The sequence below is a fragment of the Corvus brachyrhynchos genome, unplaced genomic scaffold (genome assembly GCF_000691975.1).
Source record: "Corvus brachyrhynchos isolate BGI_N302 unplaced genomic scaffold, ASM69197v1 scaffold279, whole genome shotgun sequence".
In the NCBI taxonomy this organism is placed as follows: domain Eukaryota; kingdom Metazoa; phylum Chordata; class Aves; order Passeriformes; family Corvidae; genus Corvus; species Corvus brachyrhynchos.
Genome location: NW_008246060.1, coordinates 781,544 through 802,532, shown reverse-complemented (window position 1 = coordinate 802,532; position 20,989 = coordinate 781,544). Strand labels below are relative to the sequence as shown.

Genomic DNA, 20,989 nt, shown 5'->3' with positions numbered 1-20,989 from the left:
TTGTCCCCCTGGCCCATGTGGGAGGTTGGAAATGAGAGAGCAGACGCCTGTACATGTATGAGAAGATGGGGGAGAAAGCATGTATGGATACAGGGAATGTGGGGCTGGCACTTGAAGTTTGCAATCCCCTGATTTGGGGATTTTTTTTTCCCCAAGCACCAGTTCAGATGGCCCATGGGAGGGCCCTGCTTTTGTGCCTGTGCCTCCATCCTCAGCTAGGCAGCCTTCCTGGCCAGCTCATTCTACCTCGCCTGCAAGCTGCCCAGGGTTGCAAAAACTGGCAGGGCAAGGAGGAGCAGAGACCCACTGGGTAAGCTTCACTCCACAGGGACACCAGGTCAAAAATCTGGGGAAAAAGTAAACATGAATCATATTAAAAAGTCAATTTTAAAAAATATTTTTTCCCTTCCCTTCCCTCTCTTTCTCATTTTTCTGAATTTCAGCCCATAAAACTTGGTGGTTCCTCAGGGTGGAGGAGGGTGACTCTTGGTTTACATGCAGCCGTCGGTACCCAAGCATGCCCAAAACATCTGTCATCGGTGGAAATGAGCATTGCTCTGGCAAGGCTCTTCTTTCTTTGCAGTAAAGAACAAGCAAATTTGCTTATTTGTGGTTAATGCTTGTTCCAGATGGACAGAAATAATACATGACCCACGGCCCCACTGTTGCCCAAACTACTGAAGCACTGTGGAACATGTTTGCAGCACAAAGACAAGCTGGGGAGATTGTTTAACTTACTGGTCTCCAGTTTGGAGCAGTCCTTCAGCCACAATATAAATGCAACCTCCCAGCAAGACTAAACTTTCTCATAGAAATGAGCAAAATTCTCAGAGGAGAAGAGCTGTTCTCCTCTGTCCTCCTCCACTGAGATGGCAACCTCCATGACACCATCTTGGTAGCCACTTTCAGGCCAGTGTTTGCTGTGAAAGCAGTCACAGACCCCTTGTTTGCCAGTGCAGACAACGGTTTGCCTCTTGTGCTGATGCCGTGAAGAGGCGGCTTGAATGTACTTTGTATGTCACACCAATATGCCACCAGCATATGGAAATTTTTGCACGGAACTGATGTTCTTGGTGAAGCTTGACCAATTTTTCCAACTGTGCTGTTGCTAAAATGTATGAGAGTGGGGGTGTCCCACCTTAGTGCCCTGATACTGGTTTAATTTACCATTCCTTTTGTTAATTTAAGGTGGTTTGGGTTTTTATGGTGCCAAATCTTTCTCTGTGAATTTTATAGGATTGGAATAGAGGTTTCAAGAGGAGAAAGTCACACTTTTTCTCTTCAGTTCACCTGGCAGATCTGCTATGAGGTGAGAGACCTTTTCCTGGATTATGAACTGCCTTTTTGGCATCAGTGATGTGGTGCAAGTAGTCTCAGTCAGAGTGTGGCGAGCAGAGGGGCTCAGGATGTGCAGCCCTCCCCTTGCTGTGGAAATGAGTCAGTGGCTTTTATGGCCCTTGTGCAGTGCAAATCTCCTCTGTCCCACCCCACAAAAAGTGACCAGGAGCAGAGTTACTTTTCATGTTTCAAAAGGGAGTGGGAGGAGAGAAAAAGGGGCAAAGCTAAATATCATCAGTGTCTTATGCCTGCAGTGTAACAAACATATATGATAACCTCTCTGATACCCCAGTGCCTGTAAAATGCAACTAGTCGCTGGGCTACCCTTAAATAAAAAAGCATTTTCCTGCTTGATCTTTACCTTCCAAGCGCTGCACCCTGCACCCTGCTAACTGGGGGTAACACCCAGCTGCACTGCCTCTACAGCTTTCAGAAGCCTATTTCTGACTTCACCTTACGTGCAGCACCCTTGCAGGCAAAGGGTTACTCGTTAAGGTGCAGCTCTGCCTAATTAAGAGGAACAGCATCTTTCCCTGCAGTGAGGTTTGGGGTTTTTTGAAAATTCATCACTCTGGAGCATGACCCTGAAATAACTGCCTGGGCTGGACTTCGGCCCCTGTGCATTAACCCTCTGCTCCAGCCTGGCCTCTGAGACCTGCTGCCTTTAGCTCCCAGCTGAGTCCTGTGATCCAGACCACTGCTGGCCGAGAGCTGCAGCCAGGATGTCACAGATATGCTCGCAGGTTGGAGCAGAAATGAGGCAAAGCCTCCATGTGTCTTATGGTTTTGACCCCAAACAATACGCTGACAGCATAAATTAGGAGTTGGCTCAGGCTCACTTGAAGCTCAGCCCAGGTTTGCTTGAAACTCAGCCTAATTTCTCCTGAAAGCAAAGCTGAGTGGGAGAGGAGTTCTGGGTCAGGGAAGGGGTGCTTGGCAGGTCACAGCAGCCTGAAGAGCTGCTGTTTATCAGCTCACAGCAATTATCAGCCCACAGAAGCAGGGCTGCTTGTATTTCTAATTTCTTGCCTTTACAGAACCATGCAGGTAATGGGCAAAAATGCCTTTGGCATCCTGAAGCAAGCTGGGGATTGCTTCTGGCTGCTTGTGGATCCTTAACACAGTTAGGCACCTAAAAATCCACCCTGATAAACCCCCCTGGGAAAAAGCTTTATTTCCCCTGTTGCTGCCTTTCCATGCAGGTGCTATGTGTCCTGGCTGATGACTGTACCAGCTCCTGGAGGCAATTCATATCCTCAGCAGTGCTGCACTGGGAGAGAGGCAGGGAGCTGTGTGGACCCTAATTCCCAGAAATGGAGAAGACAAATGATGGAAAAAGTTTTGAGAGGAGCTTGCTGCTCTCGTGGTTAGCAGCTGGGCCCTAAAACAGGCTGTAATTTGGAGGGTTGGTCTATACTTCCATGACAAGAGCAAGCAGGCAAGCTGGGGAAAAGTTTGCAAGCTGAAAAACCAAGTAGAGCTGGTAAGCTTCCTGTGTTGGTGGGGTCAGCCTCCAAGTTCCTGTTGGGCTGGGGCTTTCAAGCGGAGGTAGAAGGAAATGTATGGATAGGAAGGCACTCGTGGAAATGGGGGAGCTCAGCTTGCGCTGCTCCAGTGCTGTGTGAAGGGTGCTACTGGGATCAGGGCTCCTGGGTACTTGGGGCAGAGGCATCCAACAGTGTTTTTGGCAGCTTTCGCCTCAGTGAAGCCCCTCTGGATTCCAAGCAAGTAGTTTCCACATTCTGCTTTCTGCAGTAATTTTGGTTTTATTGCCTAGGGGTGAGGGTTCCTGCAAACAAGTGAAACGCAGGCGGGGGTGATAAAAGGTGCAAATTGAACTGGCCTCATGCAGTCCCTGGGAAGTAGCAGTGGATGAAGAGACTTCCAACTCTTTTACAGCTCTCTCTTCTTTGTAGTAAATTGAGCTTGAGGTGTTACTGTAAGGAAAACAATATTTTTTTGATGGCTCCATTACAGTTGTGACCATCCCCTGTGGAGAGCCCTATGGACTCGTGTTTTCTGTTCATTACACCTCACTTTGCCAAGACCTGGTTTCCTGCTGGCAGTCTCATATCCTCCATCTTTGTTTTCCTTTTTTTCCCTAAAAAAATAGGAAGGTAATTATACTTTCTGTGCACCCTGCTTATCTCTCCTTACCAAGGGAGATGTGCAAAAGTGGTGTGGGCAGCAAGGAACCCTTGAGCTCTCACCCTTTCACCTATGGGCCCCCTAGATTTAGCCTTTCCCTTTTTTGTTCCTGGAGGAAGATTTTGGAAAAAAAAGTAGGGAAGGAAGGAGAGGATCTTCTACCTATCCCTACCCAGGAGACCTAGGGTCTGATGCTGCACCACATCTCTGGGAGAAACTATAATCCTAACAGGACATCTATCCCTGCTTGCCTTTGGCTTATCTTCAGCTTTGGGCCCTAGCAGATGCTTTGCAGCCTTTCCACAAATGTTTGGGAAGAGAAGCCAAAGTTAGGCTTTTTTGGCAGGGTTTCCACAACAAATCCCTAGCTCCCAGGGAAGATGGATGTCATTAACCCAAGCTGGGTCCATGGAGGGGTCCTCAGGCTGGTGGCAGGGGCTGCTGCTGGGGGCTCGCCTCCAGCTGGTGGTGTAAACTGAGGAGGAAATAAAGGCTCTCCCCCATCCTTGCCAGCTCTTGTCCTCCACAAAGAGCTGCAATCCTGGCTGTTCCGACAACCAGACAGAGTAGCAGGAGACCCCTTTCCTTCAGTGCTATTTGCTTTGCATTTGGTGGGATTTAAGGTCCACTGTCTGTCCCTGTTCGCTGTTTGTTTGGCCTTCCCTGTTTTGGCAGGGCTCCTTGCTACTTGTTTCTTCTCTTTGAAGGTCTGGGCTCAGCCACAATGAGGGGCTCCTGAATTTGGAGTCAAGAATGACCTTACTGAGCCGTGCAAGGCTAACATGAGACAACAGGGAGGTGACTCAGTCCTTTCAGTACATGTTTCCATGTTCCCAGCTGCTGTAGGAAATAAACAGTAAGTGGTTAACATCAATAGTAAGACACATATAGAAGAAAATGTTGTCCTAACAACGCTAAATCTATGGTTTAAAATGGGCAATGGCAGGAAATTTGGAATTAAGGACGGATGCTTGTCTCACGCTTCTCCATTTGCCTTGGGAAATAAAAATAATTCAGGCACAAAGTGAATGAAATGGCACTGGAAATGCCATATTACTGCATTTCCTGGCTTTTATGGCAGGGAACGAAGAAGTAAGAATAAATGAGGTCTTTTGTGTCCTCCAGTTCAAAGTGGTGGCAACAAAATCCATCCAGGTCTCAGGAGTCAACAGAGACCAAGACGAATTTTGCTCAGTTTTATCACTGTGTTGTGCAGCCATGACACTGGAGAGGTTCTTCCTTTGGGGGCAATTATTTTTGTTCTTTTAGTTGAGCAGTTTATTGAGGTTTTTTTTGGTTCAGCTCCACTGGGACTACTTGGATGCCAGAGGACAAGTTCAGTGAAAAAAAAAAACCCCTCACATTTACTAAGGTAGAGAGACTTCTGAAGAATAGAAATATTTCCAGGTCAAAAATCAAAGTGAAGCTGTTGCAATCTATTTGTGAGCACTGTCTGGGCAGAAGGTCTGAAAGTCTTGCACTATCCCAATAAGTCTGTAAATCCTGTGTGTTCCTACAAAGTCACCTTCTGATGCTCTTGTTGACGGCAAGGAGCGTTTGTTCAATGATCAGCTCCACGAGGTCAGTGGGACTGTTGCAGAACATGAACTGCAGGATGAGGGCCAAGAAAGTCAACTGAATGACTGGAAGATTTAGCAGCCTTAATGATTGAGTTGTTTGGGTATTTCTGGAAGAAGGTGCTGGTCCAGAGGTGTTAAGAAATCCTGTCGACAAAAAGCAGGATTCATTTCTGTAGACTGGAAATGCCTTATGTATCTTCTGTTCGACAACTAACTTGAGAGATCTCTACAAACAGCAAATTTCAGTGTGTCTTAGGGCGGTTCCCAAAACCTAAGAGAGGGAAAAATCAAGTTTGAAAAGTAGGTTCGCTGGGCCCTGGATCAGAGATACATAGGGGAAAAAACACCATCTCAGTATGGAGTGGTTTGGAACACAGCTAGACACAAGTACCAGGAAGGCCGTTGACTGGAAATGTATTGTGCATGTTACATGCTTTGCTCTTTATCCTCCTTTTTCTGAAGAACTGTCTGTGGACATTTGGAGATTATGCTGTTAGCTGAACAAACAAAAGGGATTAAAGCTGGGCTGGTTAATTTTTCCACTCTCCACCCATCTTGGAATTCATTACCATTCATTGCCACTAACTGAAATAACAAGGGGACCAGCCGCTTACAGCACTGCTTCCTCTGTCCTGATTTCCATGAAGTGGCAGATTTGTCCATGAAGACCACCAGGCAGGCATAGCCATAGGAAAGGAGCCAAGCTTCCACAAAACGACTTGGTCATGCCAGGATCCCAGCACAAGGCTAGCTCGCATGCTAATTCCTTTTCACTAAAATCAATAAGGGCTGAGGGATGTTAATTTTATGTTTGCCTGTATGTATTTATATGTGTGCATGTCCTCACATTTAAATGCACATATGTCTGTGGGAAAGGTCTGAGCTTCGCCGTGTCTGACTTTTGGGCATGAAGTCAGTTGAGCTGTTACCAGAGTCTGCCACAGTCCTGAAAACAGCCTTTCTGTGACCTGTTCTTCCTGCCAGGGTCAACTGGAAGACCCACCCTTGAGGTCCTTTTTGCTGCCTCCACACATTGAAGGTACCAGCCTGAATGGGAGCAAATGATCAAAGAGTAGCTGTTACATTTCCAGATGCCAGGAAGGATGAAAGCAAACCTCCTTCCACTCTGCCTTTGTGGGGGGTAGCTGATGGGATGTGACATCTGAGCCTGTGGATGTCTGGTGAAATAACTCTAGGCAGCACATGGAGATACTCATCTCTCTCTGTAACCAGCGGGAGAGCAAGGGAGCTGCTCCTACATGAGGTGAATCACTCACGAGCCCACCAAGAACCTCAGGGAGATCCTCAGTGTGAGGATAATGCATGTTATTAATGCGTAACACCAACTTTTGTCCATGCTGACCCTACCTGCAGCTGAGCTGGGTTGTGACCAAAAAGGCATGGGGAGGTCCTGGAGAGCAAAACCAGCATCTGGCTCCCATGCTGGCATTCCATGGGGATATGTCACAGCCCCTCCAGTGCCGAGGCCTGAGTATGCTTCCTGCACCACTCACCAGTGCGAAGATTTTGGCATGCAACCTGAGGTGGGCTGGGAATTTAGCTGCCTCTTGGCCGTGGTGTCTGAAGCAGGGGCCCAAAAAAATTGGTGTGCATGTGCTCTGTGACCGCTCAGAAAATGTTGCCAATGAAGCCAAATTCCTTCCTCCAACTCGCATGCAAACAAGCCACTAATTTCACTGGCAGTTGTGCATATCTGAGGGCAAAATTTGGCCAAAAGCCTTTGAGCAGAAGTTTTAGCATAATCACCCAGGAAAAATAAAAGGGTGGGAATTGCAAGTGGCATTTTGCAGAGAAAGAAGGATAAAAAATTAGAAATCAAAGTGTTGAAAAGCTTTCCAGTAACAAAACTCTTCTAAGTTCTTCAAACAGCACAATAGCTATTGATGGGTAAAAAATAAAAAAGGACAGCATATCCTCTTGAATTTATTCTGATCCCAACAGGCTGTCCTTGGCATTTTTTTCAGAAGAAACCCTTCAGTAAACATGTTGTCCAATGTGGAAAGACACTGAGCATGTCATAGAAGCAATTTGTAAAACATTCTGGGAGACACACCAATGCTGTCAGGGCCAGGGAGCTGCTTAACTTCACTCTGATTTACAGATAAATACAGTGTGTCTGGGGCTTCCAGTTGCCGACTGTGCGGGTCAGCCCCCAATTACGTGCTGTATTCTGACTCCATGGGATTAATTGGGACCACCAGGAAGTGTGGCAGCAAGAGTAACCTTCCTGCTTGCATGCTGTTGTAAGGACTAAGGAGAAGAGCTTGTGTGGCAAGGTGGGGCTCAGCTTCTCCCATCGTGGAACCGGGGGCCTAGTGTAAGATGAAAGGTAAAGAGGACATTGTAAAATTAGGATTTTCTGGATGTTCCCATGCAGGTAGAGCTCTGAGTGTTGAACATGGCTGGCTGTGTCTGCCTGTTTTTTTAACTGTGATGCACATTTTAGTGTATTTGGGGGTTTCTGCAGGATATTGAAGTGAAATAGGTGCCCAGTTGAGATATTTTGGTTTTTATGGCATAATGAAACCTGCATAGGACATTTGCCCTCCAAGCCTGTGGTGCAGAAAAATGCTGGAGTGGCCTGGAAAGGGCTGGGTGGGACCTGGCTTTTATGGATGAGGGGATCAATAGAAGAGGGATGCGGCTGTCTGAAAATGCAAGTGCAAATGTAACTCATGCAGAGTGATTAACCAGCGTTCTGATGGTTGTTAATTACTGGACTTTTCCCCTGGAAATGGCTACTTCAACACAGAGGCTGGGACACAGCAGGAGTGTGTTTCAAGTGTAAATAAATGTCAGGTTTTGGTACAAGGTCCCAGAAAGCTGGAATTATAGAAAGGAGAAGGGAAGCCAGGAAGTTATGCCATGGAAAACAGCTTTGTGCCGAGTTGTTTATTTATTTATTTTTAATATGTCTCAGCAAGGTTATGAAAAAAAGCACAAGTGGATCTGCTGGAAGTGTTGTAATATTGAAGAGAACCTTGTGTCCCGCAGACGGAAAGAGAGGAAAATAAGATCTATGTGTGCATGGGGAAAATAGAGGGGAGGTGAAATTGCCTGCTTACAGGCAATAATATTCACCATATTGCTCTCATAGTGCAGGACAGTTCTGCACAGGAATGTGATGGCATGAGCCCTCGTTCCCAAAGAGGAGCTGTCAAGGTTTTGTCCAGCTCCCAGTGCTCCTCAACATGCAGCAGGTTTGGATCCTGATCCTCCACCTTGTAGTCCCTGATTTTTCTTGTCCTGATCTTCCACTGGCAATGCCTGCCTCCTGTGAATAAAGTCAAGACAGCATGACCTTCTATCTCTTGCTCCCAGCAGGTTCTACACACCTCATACAGGAGAGTGCTAGTTGGGAAAAGGCATTTCAGGGGCACTTCAGGTTTCCAAGGCTTGAGAAGTAGTATGTGAAAGCACCTCCTCACCCCTAAGACAGCAAACCATCTTACCATTGTACAATTGCTTGCAGTTGGAGGGATTTGTCAGTGGGTTGCTATTCCAGACAGGTTTCTGAAAAGTTTCCATACCTCTTACAAAGATCCTCTGACCCACGGGGACTCCCATTGGTGCAGCTGCAGCAGGAGCTGTCATGTGCAGGGTACACTGGGTGCACAGGCTTTGCCATCAGAACCTGAGGTAATGGGGCTGATATTAACTGCCTGCCTTCCCCATAGCAGTCCTTAGCATTCCTCCCATCACAAACTGAGCCACGACACCTTTCCTTCCCCCTTTCCCCTTTTCTTTCCTTCTGAAGAGGCTCAAAGAGCATGTCCCTTCCACAGGTCTCCTCTCCACCAGCTCACTTCCCTCCCTGCCCTCAATTGAAGACAGCTGCCAGGAAACATTTTTGGTGTTTAGCTGAAGTGAAAACACATGGGGGGGGGAAGGCAGGGCAGTGTTCATAATGTAATTACTGTCATTTTGGGAAACTTGGGCTGAGGTGGGGAGAGGGGTGTGTTGAGCATGGGGGTGCATGTGCGCGCAGGGTGAGACTCCCAGAGATGGTGGCTGAAGCGCTATAGCCCTCAGTAGTCCCTGTGAAGAACAGGCTGCTCCTTGAGCACAGGCACCACGTTATCCCAGGTATCCAGACCACCAATGTTGAGCAGATGCCCTCTGCCCGGGGATGGGAGTGGGGCTGAGGGGTCTCTGAGGGGAGGCAGGAACTGCCTGGGGATGGCAGTAGGGCTGAGGGGTCTCTGAGGGGAGGCAGGAACTGCCCGGGGATGGCAGTGGGGCTGAGGGGTGTCTGTGAGGGGAGGCAGGAACTGCCCGGGGATGGCAGTGGGGCTGAGGGGGGTGTCTGTGAGGGGAGGCAGGAACTGCCTCAGGTACAGCCAGTTCCAGCCGGTTCTGGTGGCTCAGCCCAGCCCCTCAGACCTGCTGGTGTGACGCCTGGGGAAAATTGATGTAAGGAAGAGGGGAAATGCTGGAAGATAGAGAGGAATGAGGGAGAAAAAAAGTGATGAACAGCCCGGTGAGCACCAGGAGGGTTGAGGAGGAGGTGGGGTCCTCCGCTGCCACCGGTGGAGACACCATGGCAGGGCAGGTACGTGCTCCCCGATTTTCTCCTTGTCCTGCTGAGGCAAGGAGTGTGAGTGACTGTGTGAACTGCTGGGCACCTCCAAGCCAACACAATCTGCATTTGGGTCATGTCATTTATGTGAGGAAAAGGTGGAAAACGAGCCCAGAAACATGAGTTTCATCTGTATGGCTGTGGGTTCAAGTGACAGACCCTGTGAGGTCAGCTCAAGCCCTGCAGACCCCACTGCTGGGTCCACACAAGGCTCTTTAGTTCAGTTTTCTCACTTCAAGGGAAGTATTTGGGTGCGTTTTTAGTTTCAGAGTACTAGATGCTCTGATGACAACACAGGTTTCTCTTATCATGTAAGAAATGCCATAATGTGTTCATTTTCTGGGGCAAGAAGATGTTTTGTCTAAGAAAGGAGGAAGAAAAGTTGCTTTGGCACTTGCAACTGAGAATGTGTACTTTGTGAGAAAACAGGTTTTGACTATAGGATAGATTTGATAGATTTGTGCAAAGTTAAATGAAGATAGCATGATTTTATTGCAATTGTGATGTAAACTGAGACACAGCTCTGCCAAGAAAGGTATCCCTCCCTCCGGTATATTGTAGGATTGCATATAGTTTATGACTGTGCAGATTAGTTGGCTTAGGGCTAAAAGTGGATATTGAAGACTACTTCTTTGGATCATTCATTGTGGTTTTGTCCTCATGAGGCTGGGAGCATGAGGCAGCTTGATGGACTGATTTGCTGTTAGCACAGCTCTGTTTTTTCACCTGAAACAATATTTAACTACTTAGTGGCTTCAAATTGAAAGAGGAGAGACTTAGATTAGGAAGAAATTCTTAGAGGGAGGTGAGGCACTAGCACAGGTTCCAGAGAATCTGTGGCTTCCCCATCCCTGGACGTGTTCAAAGCCAAGCTGGACAGGGCTTGAAGGAACCTGATCTAGTGCAAGGTGTCCCTGTTCATGGGAGGGGGCTGGAATGAGATGATCTTTAAGGCCCCTTCCAGTCCAAATCATTCTAGGATTCGTTCTGTGGTTCTATGCACTTTCCAACACCACTCCCCACAACAACCCTTGCAGGGTTCTTTGGAAGCCCTAAGAAATCTGCCAGATGAGAGTACTTCGGAAATGGATTTCCTGATAGAAGGAGGCTTTGATCCCCAACAGGTGCTTCTTGGCACGGCACGGTAGGGTGGGAGTGGAGGAACCTGCAACCTGGGCTCTGTCTAGATGGAGGCAGAGCAAGAAGAGGGAGCTGGTGACCCTGGCGTGTGGCAGGCAACAGCTTGGCATTAAGAGATTGATAAATATGCCTGCTGTTGGTACCATACCATTCCTACGAACTGCACACAATTTATATAAATAGTGGGGTGTGAGCTCCAGGCCAGTGGGGGATTTTTAGTGGCTCATGCCAGCAATGGTTGTGAGGACTCTCATTGATTCTGAGCTACATCTGACATAGACACAGCAGTGTGGCCAGGCAATATGCTTTTGTCAAAAAACATATTTAATTTTTCATTATGTCTTTCTGCATTTGGGCTTTTCATCAAAGCCATCACTTGCTTTCCTTCATTTTTCCAAAGGCATCAAACAAACAAACCTTCAAAGTGAAACAAGCCTGAGTTTTCTTTTCCCTCAGGAAACTTGTTTTCCCTGTTTTCAGAAATCAGTTCTCACTAGTCTCTGCTGCTGGGCCTCCCAGTCCCATGCAAGGGAAGCATCAAAGGGGACAGGGCCTGGTGGGAGCTGTTTACAACCTCAGAGTGTTTGGCACTGTAGTCTCCATACTTTCCAAAATGCCAGTTTTTGGGGAAAACTGCCTGAATTTGATTTGGATCCTACCCTGTAGCTGCCTGGTCTTCCAGACGTTTTCTTTTTTTAAATCCAGTGGAGCAATGAGCATCAGCCCTGGAGCTCTCTTGCACACCTGCAGTTACTGCTTATAGTTTAACATGTCAGTTCTTCTGCATATGTTATTTTTTTCACATCTGCTTTTGCATACATTATTTGATTTACTTTACAGAGGAATCTGAGGACTTGACCACAGCAGCACAGGAGTCAAAGGCAGAGCACAGTGTCCCTTGTGAAGTCAGCCAGGAAAACACTGCATACCTGCAAATATCCCAGACAAACAGAGGGCAGTTTCGGAGAGGTGTGGGCAGGGAAGTGAAACCAAAACAAACTATTCCTTTCAAGTAATATACCGGCTTGCTCTTTGCTAGTGTGGACTCCGTGTAATTGTTTGGGCCTGAGCTGAAGTGGCTGTGAAGTGCAACCACTCAGATTTGATGGTGGTTTACACTTCTTTGCTAAATGTGTAACCCTACAAGAGGTATTGGGAAATGGAGACTTGGGAGATGCATGGGTGCTGTTAGGTTGTGTACTGGAGACCTGGCAGCAGATCTGCCTGTCTCTGCTGAGTATTGCTCAACATCTTGGCTCTCCCACACAAGAAACGTGCCTGGCTGAGCCTCTCTTTCCAGGCCAGCCACTGTGGTCATGTTCTTGTGTAATGCAGCGCTTGTTACAAGGCCCATCAGGGCTGAGTCCACCCACTCAGCTGCAGCGTGGGCTTCACTAAAGCTTTTCAGGAGTGATCTTGCCCATCCACAGCATGACTGACAATCTTCTGACCTTCTTTGGAAGCTCTGGCTGCCCAGAGATGATGCCCCCAAGAAAGCTTGTTCTTAACCTTTTCCCAAAGAGCTAACTTCAGTCCCATGCATGCTGCTAGACTGACACAGCCCCTGAAAACATGGAGGAACTTGGGAAGGGCACAGAGTCATTGCAATGGCATGATTGCTCTTCTATCAGCTTCAAAGCATTAAGAGTGAGGGAGGTTTGCTCACTGGTGTCCCTAAGGCCTTCTCAGGTCACCCTCAGCACCACTCACTGCCTTTCCCTGGATGGCACATGTGTCTTGGAGGTGTGAGCTGAACATAAACAGGCTTTTAAGTGATGTCCTGGTTGACAGGAGCCTTTCCAGACCCGGGGGAGGATGCCTTCACGGGTACCATGAGATTCAGGACTTTCAAAGTAAGGGTTTGATAACTTTGCCTTGTCACTCCTTGTGACTGACTGTTTATTCACCTCTTTCTTTCTTTAATCCTTGTCAGCAGTTTATCTTAAAGCACCTGGTTTATTCTTTCTTAAAGTAGCCTGGTTTCTCTGAGGAGGAAAGCTCCAAGAATGAAAAGCATTCATTGATCACCAAAGGCCACCAAGCAATAGAGTGGCAGAGGTGGGAAAAACACCAAGTTGTCGATCCATCAGGCCACAGAGCCCTAGAATTATACATGCCTTGCAACAGAAAGGCTTATAGGACAAAAAATGTCACAGGGACTGTGACACAAGCCACAGACTATCTGAGGCCACTCTCTTATGCAGATTATATCTGTCTCTGCTGCAGATGATGGGCATCTTCCAGTGCTGATTCCCTGCAAGTGGTCAGCCCCTGGCATTGCGCCGGCCTGTGAGATACAGTTTCTGTGTCAGTCTGAGCTGCTATTCCCACCAGCTCCCCAAGTTGGACATGTGGAACAGCGCAACTTGGAGACCTGCTCCCAGCCACATTTGGGGGCTCCCTCAGGGCACTTGCCACCTTGCCTCACTAGTGCCTAACAAAGCAAGTGACTGCTCAGGCTTTTTGCTGTCAATGGCAGCATTTTAACACCCTGTGGCTGTCAGCAATGTTAGCGTCCCATGCATAGCGTTCCACTGGTCATACTCTGGCTGTAACCTAAACCAGCCTTGAATGTATCCTTGATTCTGTCCTGGCAGGAGACTAGAGAATCCAAATCCAAAAGCAGCATGGCATTTGCTTTCTTTAAATTGTTTTTGATTTGGGGTAGTGTTAAATAGGTTGACCAAGCCTAGCAGAGAGAGTCACCCTTGGAAAAGACAACCTGAAAGGACTTTCCCAGGAAGACCAATTCCAAATCTGGCAGTTATAAAGCTGCTGCAGCTGTTGGATAGGCTTCTAGGAAAAACAACAGGACAGCAGGGCAGAGCTGACAGCTGAACTGGTACAGGTGACAAAAAGTGATGCTGCCTCACCAGGGACTGAAGCGACCATTAGCCTCTCATAGGGTGTAAAAAATCAAATTGCATGCCAGAGCATGCTTTGCACAAAGGTGATTGGGACCTGAATGCACTGGGATATCTGCTGGTGAGTGCAACTGGATTTTCCATCTGGAAGGCATGACTGTCTGGCCTAGAAGCCAATTTAAAGTACAAATTGGATCTGGCTGTTTGTCAGAGTCTCCTCCTCAAAATGCAATAAGGACAGGGTGGTTATATAATGTAAACCATTCTTGGTAATTTAGTGGTCCTGAAACAACAAACAAGCCAAGGAGGGAAAAACTGTTTCGTAGAATTCAAAGCCAAAGGAGTTCGGCTGAGGAATTCAGTCCACATGATCCGGCAGAGATGTGTGCTGCTATTCCTGTACGTCTTGAAAGGAAGCTGCCACCAGATCCTCTGCTATTTTCTGTCCACGGGGCCCTACTGATAGGCGTGATATTTCAGCCTCTGCGCTAAACCCCCGTGCTCCAAATATGCAGGGACAGTTGTGTGCAGAGCCAAGCAGTGTTCCCCACTGCTGGGGCACCAGTGGGAGGCAGCTCCTTCCTCACCAACACGTAGCAGAGCCCTCAGGGAGGGCAAACCTCTGTGGATAAACATGGGTTGTGGTGGCTTTGCCCTGACCCATTGCAACATCCACAGACACAGGCAGGATGGCCAGTTCAGAAATAATTTCTTCACCTAAAGGGTTTCCAAGCATTGGAACGGGCTGCCCAAGGAGTGGTGGAGTCACCATTCCTGGAGGTTTTCAAGGAATGACTGAATGTGTCATTTAGTGTTACGGTTTTGTCAACAAAGAGGTGATTAGACAAAGGTTAGACTTCATAATCTTGGAGATCTTTTCCAACCTGAATGATTCCAGGATTAGCAAAGTGTGTGGTGGGCAGCAGTCTCCACAAACAAAGGGTTCCATGCTGTCTCCCTGCTGACCCCTCTTAAAGCAGAGTAGTTTATTTTAATCACTTACTGGTAGCAGCATACAGCCAAATTAAAGACAAATGTATTTTGAGCCTGAAGGAAGTGAACCACCATTTCAGGCTGATGTCCTTCAAGGGCTATTGCAAGGGTCTGTTTACTACTTAATATTGATCTAGTAATTATATATGCTTTACTTCCTGCTGTTTGTAATCAGCAACAGGCCTCTCAAACTTGAAGCAGGTACGAAGCATGCACACGAAGTGGACAGTACTGACCTCCGGAGAAGAAAGAGGAAGAATGTTACAATGCATCAAGATGCGATTTCAGATGCCTGAGGTAAAAAAGGAGTGCTTTGCTTAGCCATGTGGATAGTGAGTTTTGTGGTCAGAGGACCCAGCTCTCCCCTCTTCTCAATGGGACCTGTCACAATGGATTCCCTTCTTCTGGACTGGCATAAATCTAGAGTGACTACACTGACGTCAAGCTGGCATGAGACCTAAGAGGCAAAAGAACCTAAAAAGAGCTTTTTTTTCCATTGACCTTAACGAGTCCCAAATGAGAAGGATTGGACCCTTTCTCTTCAAACAAGTTTGTTTATTGGCACTCGGCTTCAGACAGGCTCCTTGGGTGCCCAGCGTGATGGAGATGCTACATCCTGGAATGCTGCAGCCATTGTGTGAACTGGTCTTGCCATGTGTGTCTTTGGGATAGAAAAGCATCTTTCCATAGTTCCCCTGCGATGCTGCTAAAAGGAGGTAAGCCCCCGGTGGCAGCTAAAAACCCAACAAGCTGGAAGAGACTCCGTAAATGGCTGAAGGTTTACTGATAGAGCTGCTTTTAATAAAGCAGGTTAACTACCCTGCCAGTGAGGATTTACATCAGGTGCTATGAAGGCAATGGTGGTGGGAGGGAAAACCCTGACATGGAGCCATGCTGCTCTCTGAAACCATCGATCTGCTCCCAGGCTCACATCCTTCCTGCTTCACTTTGCTTTCCTCTCCCTCACACTGGAGTGCGGGGGTGACTCCTGGGGAGCTGTGGTGTGGGAAGCAGAGGGCATGAGTGAGGGCTTTGCCCTGTGCAGGGGAAACAGTGGCATTCCAGAAGGACATTAGCAGTGCTCCTTGTCTCCTGGCTTTCCTCTGTGAGTAGTTTCCAGGGAAATTGAACCGACTCCGCTCCATTAGCCACTAGCCTCTCATCCGCTGGGCCTGTCTTTTGCATTACGATGGAGCAGAGCAGCTCTGCGCACTGCTGTCAGGGTCTGAATCAGCTTTGATAAAAGACCAAGTGTTGGAAGGAGAGGAAGTATTTACGTAAAGTTGTTTTCAATTTCCTGAGCTTGCTGTATCCATTCTCCTTCACTTCTGGATTCCAAAACAATCAGTCTTCTGGGGGAGCCTTGCTTCATTATTTTTGCTTCCCCCAGTGCAGTTGACACTTAGTCTGGGTTTCCCAATCCTCCCAGCTCTGGTTCATTAACTTCAAAGTTCATACAAAGCTGCTGTGGGTTTCCCGGCTGCTTGTGCAGGGATATGCGCCTGCCCCGGCACTGCAGGGTTTGGTTTTCCTAGACAGAGCTGTGACACAGCTCTGCCTCCCTCCCCTATGCACGCAGCATCTGGTCGGCCCTGGGCTGGACCCAAGATTTTGATCCTTCTGGCTCACCCTATAGGGTGTTCAGCCTACAGATGTTGACTGGTTGTCCCAGGCTGGTGGCAGTCTGAGCCTGATCTGCATCTGCCAAAGCTGAAGAGATAGGGTTTTCTTAGTGATGTGTGTAGAAATAGGTAGTGGAGGATTAATGGGAACCCTGTGCGTGGCAGAGGTGAGGGGGAGGCAGGAGGAGGGTGGGCTTTGGGGTGGATGGAATAGCCCAGCTGTGCAGCAAGGCTGAAGGCATTCAGCAGTAGCTTCTCACTGAACTGTTTAATGGTAAATCTAAATGCAAATCAGTGCTCTGGCTTATCAGTCCCACACGTGCCAATGCACCGAGTCGAGAGCCTCCGCATACAAGTAACTAACTGAGCATACAATGACTGAGCTTGCTTTTAATAGCGGGAGGTTTTCTGCTCAGCAAGGGGCCGAGGGAGTTGCTGTTGGGAACAGAGGAGCTTTTCCTCAGAGCCCCAGCCTTGTGATGGAGAATGTTGTGCCCTGATGATTTAATGCATGAAAATCTCACCCTTATTTTTCCACCTGGATGAGAAGATTTTGAGTGTTGAGTCTCTTTGCTACAGCTAAGGCTTTGTACTGCTCTAGCTGTGCTGAGAGCCTGTAGTAATGCTCTGCACCTGGGATTCCCCAGGTTCACCAAAACAAAGAGCTTCCAAAGCAGCTCTCCTGGTGTAGGCACATCTCTGTCCTGCGCAAAACCCATCTCCCACAGGCTGCTGTGGGAATTCTGAGGCTTGCAAGATACTGGGGAATAGTGCTGCAGGGGTGGAGGGTTTTTCTTGTCTTATTTGTAGCAATGTTGTTCGTTAATTTAACTTCTCTTTCCCACCCCGGCTCTGCAAGAACCAAGGTAACAGCAAAAAACAAGCTAGCAGAGATGACCATCTCTGCAGACTCCAATGGCACTGAAAACTAAAAATCAGCTCCAAACAAGGAAGAAAAAGCCCAGCAACAAAAAACCTCCAAATAACTGCTGAAAAGAAGTAAAACTTCTTCCTGTGAAATGCCTCTTGTCCATGAAGTTCTTCTGCTGTGAGATGAAAGTTCCTCCATGAAGAAGGGTGCAGAGCCTGGTTTGCTCAGAGCCATTTCCCTCGTCATCTGAACAAAAGGTGAGAGGTTAGTTGAAAACAAAAGGACAAGCGTGGGCAGCTTAAATGTGTGTCCACCACTTGCTGTCTTGCACTCTCCTCTGGCAGAGCCTTCCCTCTGCAGGGTGTGTGGGAGAAGGAGTGGCCCCAAACTGTGCAAAACCTGTGTTTGCTCCACCCTCCCTTGGAAGCTCTGACCCAACCTCTGCAGGAGCTGCTGGTGGCCAGGCTCCCACCCTGGACACAGCTCAGCTCTGATTGTTCTCACACAGCTCTGGGGAGAGGTTCCCACCACTGCAGCTGCACGAAGCGAGTTTGGCTTTGATGGGAGGGAGGCAACAATGAGCTCAGGCATTTTAGGGTTATGAAAATATAAAGCCCTAACCAGATACTGCTAACTTTGCTTCTTTCTTACTTCCCTTGCTGCTACCAGTGCTAGGAGTTCATATTGTGCAGTGAGCCCCTTTGTTTTGTAGGAGACCAATTGATTGAAAACAGCCATGATATTACTATGCATGGACAGTACATTTTTTCCATGTATTTTCATAACCCTTCTCCCAAAGGACCAAATGTGTCTTTATTCTATAACTCCACAATGAGTTAGAGCAGCTCCTCAGGCGGGAATTGTTCTGCTCCATAGGCTACTTAACACTTCCTATAAACAAATACCAAATTAGGTAGGTAATACTCAATATTCCTGACCTTACTTGCAAAGTATGTGTAACTGCATCTCAGAGAGACAAAGGTGGAGATACCTGTTGTGAACCTGAGGTTAAAGATGACAAAATACTTGTTGTGGGTTTTGGGGTTTTTTTTTCTGTTTTAGTTTTTGGAGTTGTTTGTTGGCTTTAGTTTTATTTTAATAAAAAGCAAGGGTATTTGTATGTGTAAAACTGCATGTACCGTGAAAGAAATGCAGGGAAGCTTTGGTGTCAGACATCTCTTCTAGGTTAGGCATCTCTTATACCTAAGGCAAAGTTTATCTAGTTGAGAATGGAGTTTCACGGTAATGCCATGGGTTATATTTTTAAGTATGCATGTGCATGCTTGCTTTTTGTTCCCTAGTTAACACTGTGTAATTTTCTAAATATTGTCTAAATTTAAGTCATGACATCAAGAATCCACATCAGAGCAGGACCCCTTGGTCCTTCAGAGTCCCTGGCATGGGAGGTTTCCACTCTGCTTGCTGTTTGAGAACCAGCTGCTTGGAGCAGACAGGATACTGTGGGAACCCCAGACCTTGCCTACTCTGTGGGGCCAGTGGTAGTTGCTGCCAAACTGTTGTGGAGGTGACATTGTCCCACTACAAGCCTGGCAGCCTCTGTGATATAGAGCAGCTGAGGACATGGGAAGGTCCATGACCAGGAAAGAAAACAAAACCCCAAATCTCTCTGCCCCAGTATCCCATTTGTGTGAGTGTTCTGACCTTTTGTCACAAGGACTCTGAAAGCTGATGTGAGTTTTTCTATTCCCCCATTGCTGTTCCCCCCCTAAGACATTCTACTCTCACTGCCTTGCCTTGGAGGGATGTGGCTGTGCTTGCCTCAGCCCCTTGCAGTGCTCCATATGAGCAGCATTTTGCAAAGGGATGGTCTGCAGACCATATACTTCCACTTGCAAGAATTTTCCCCCCTTTGTTTTGTTACCCTTCTTCCTCCTCTCTTCTCCGCTCAGAAAACATCTGTTTCCAGATGTTGTTCTTGAGTCTAATAAATGCAGCGAAAGGCCTTGGGTTAATATATTTACAATAGCTGGAGATGTTGGCTGCTAGTTAATGGCTCGTTCGAGCACACCAAGATCCCCGTGTTTCCCTGGGGGGGGAGGGGGAAAGGGAAAGGAGGAGAACAGAAAGAAAAAGAGAGCTGGGGTGGAGTGTTTCTCGCTAGTAAATGGTCTGGAAAGGGGAGGATTATTGGTGGGATCGAGCACATGGCCATCTCCAGGCAGTTGGCTTCAATTTCCAGTTAGTGACAGGAAGGACACATTATTTTTTTAATGGAAGGTTGTGTTTAAAGTGAAGGAAGGTGAAGAAAGCCTTGCTGCTGTTATCTGTCCCTTTTCAGGTGGAAGACCTGTTGCAGATACCTCGCTGGCTTGAACTGTGCTCATAGAAGCAAGAACCTCATCCATGCCCAGCTCTATCCATTTCTGGCCTGTGGCATGGAGTGGTTCATGCCCACAGTACCTACCTCGGGTCACAGGGGGGGTTTATGGTCTATTGCAATGAGACCACATTGTGTCCTGTGAGGAACCCCCACGTATTGCACTCCTTTGTGAGCACTGTGTGTCTGTCGCAGAGCAGCACCAGGCAAACTCTATGAGGTGCTTTGCCCATGTACAAATGTCCCTGAGAAGGACGGAGTGCCAGTGCCACCTGGAGACTGACCAAGCTGGAGTCTTGCCACACCTGCTTGTAACTAATCAACTGACCTAGTGCCATGTGCTAGATGTGAAACTTTTTCATTGTCCAGAGGAGTTTCAGCTGCTTTGGGAGGTTATATATGAGTTCTATTTGCTCCAGTTCATTGGATGTTTGTGCTGAGGTCCTTAATGTCCCTGGAGGACCTGTTAGAAGCAGCAGAAGTGTGTGGTTATTGTCCTTGTAAGGAATTTCACCAACCTTCCTGAGGAAAGAGGGATACGGACTCAAGCGCAGTGTATGGAGGGTGTTCTAAGAGTCACCTGTCAGTGAAATCACTCCTGATTGCAAGTGAGTATTTGTTTCTACTCGACCAACTTTGAGAGTCGCAAACTTGAAGGAGGACTGGTTTCAGGCCAGCGCTCACCTCCTCTGAGGCTGTTGAGAGAGCTGAAGTCTGGGCTCAGCTCAAGGAGTGCTGAGATGATTCCACGTGCCAGGCCTCTGTCTGGAGGCAGCTTTTTTGTTGAGCAGTGTTGCAGACTCGACATGCACAGTTGGCTCAGGTTTGTGGCTAAATTAGTCCATCTCTATTGGCATGGGATGATAGGGCTCCTTAATGCCTCATGAACAGAAAAATTACCCTCCAGCACATCTGCAGCTAAGGCTTCTGCATGAAACCCATCTGAGTGCAGCTCCCTAGCCTGCAGTGACTATGACATACCCTCTAAATGAGCTGATCAGCTGGAGAGGGGCTGGCGGGGAAGCAGGAAAAGGCACTTATAGAGTCATTCAGGTGATGCTCATGTCTGGACAGCAGGATCTGTATCAAAAATCAGTGCAAAAGAGCAGAGAGCTCTCCCCAGCCAGTGTGGAGAAATGAGATGTAGACACCCAGCAGATTTCCATTTTTAGCTTAGAGGGTGTGTTTTTGTGATTTCAGTGCTTAGGTTGGTATAAAGGGGGGAAAGAGAGACAGCCTTATGTGAAACTTTGTGTAATGCAGACAGGTAGCTGCAGTCATCAGTAGTTCAACCCCAGTCTTTAGGTAGTGTGCTGCAGCACTCTCTAGGACACTCAGCACCAGTTGCTAACTGGTATTTTCCCGAGTAGATCTCTGTTTCTCAAACACTGTGTCATCAGCCTCTAAGCATCTCCCTTTCATTTCTTGCTGTCCACTTATTTGCTGTGATTGCAGGTGGTATCTTGGGTAACTCCCATGGACTGTGGTTTACCTC

At 47.6% G+C, this 20,989-nt stretch overlaps 1 protein-coding gene across 7 annotated transcripts in view; it reads left to right on the top strand.

Annotated features, from left to right (window-relative positions):
* The first annotated feature begins 9,476 nt into the window (after positions 1 to 9,476).
* The window catches only part of COL13A1 (collagen type XIII alpha 1 chain), a 103,554-nt gene continuing 92,041 nt past the window's right edge, over positions 9,477 to 20,989 (top strand). For 4 of the 7 annotated variants that reach the window (XM_017746419.1, XM_017746416.1, XM_017746417.1 and 1 more), the window contains exon 1: positions 9,478 to 9,639. In XM_017746419.1, coding sequence (XP_017601908.1) covers positions 9,556 to 9,639 — 84 coding nt within the window. In that variant the 5' untranslated portion in view covers positions 9,478 to 9,555. Of the gene's footprint in view, positions 9,640 to 20,989 lie in introns of all 7 variants that reach the window. The other 3 variants (XM_017746422.1, XM_017746421.1, XM_017746420.1) reach the window with 2 other exon arrangements.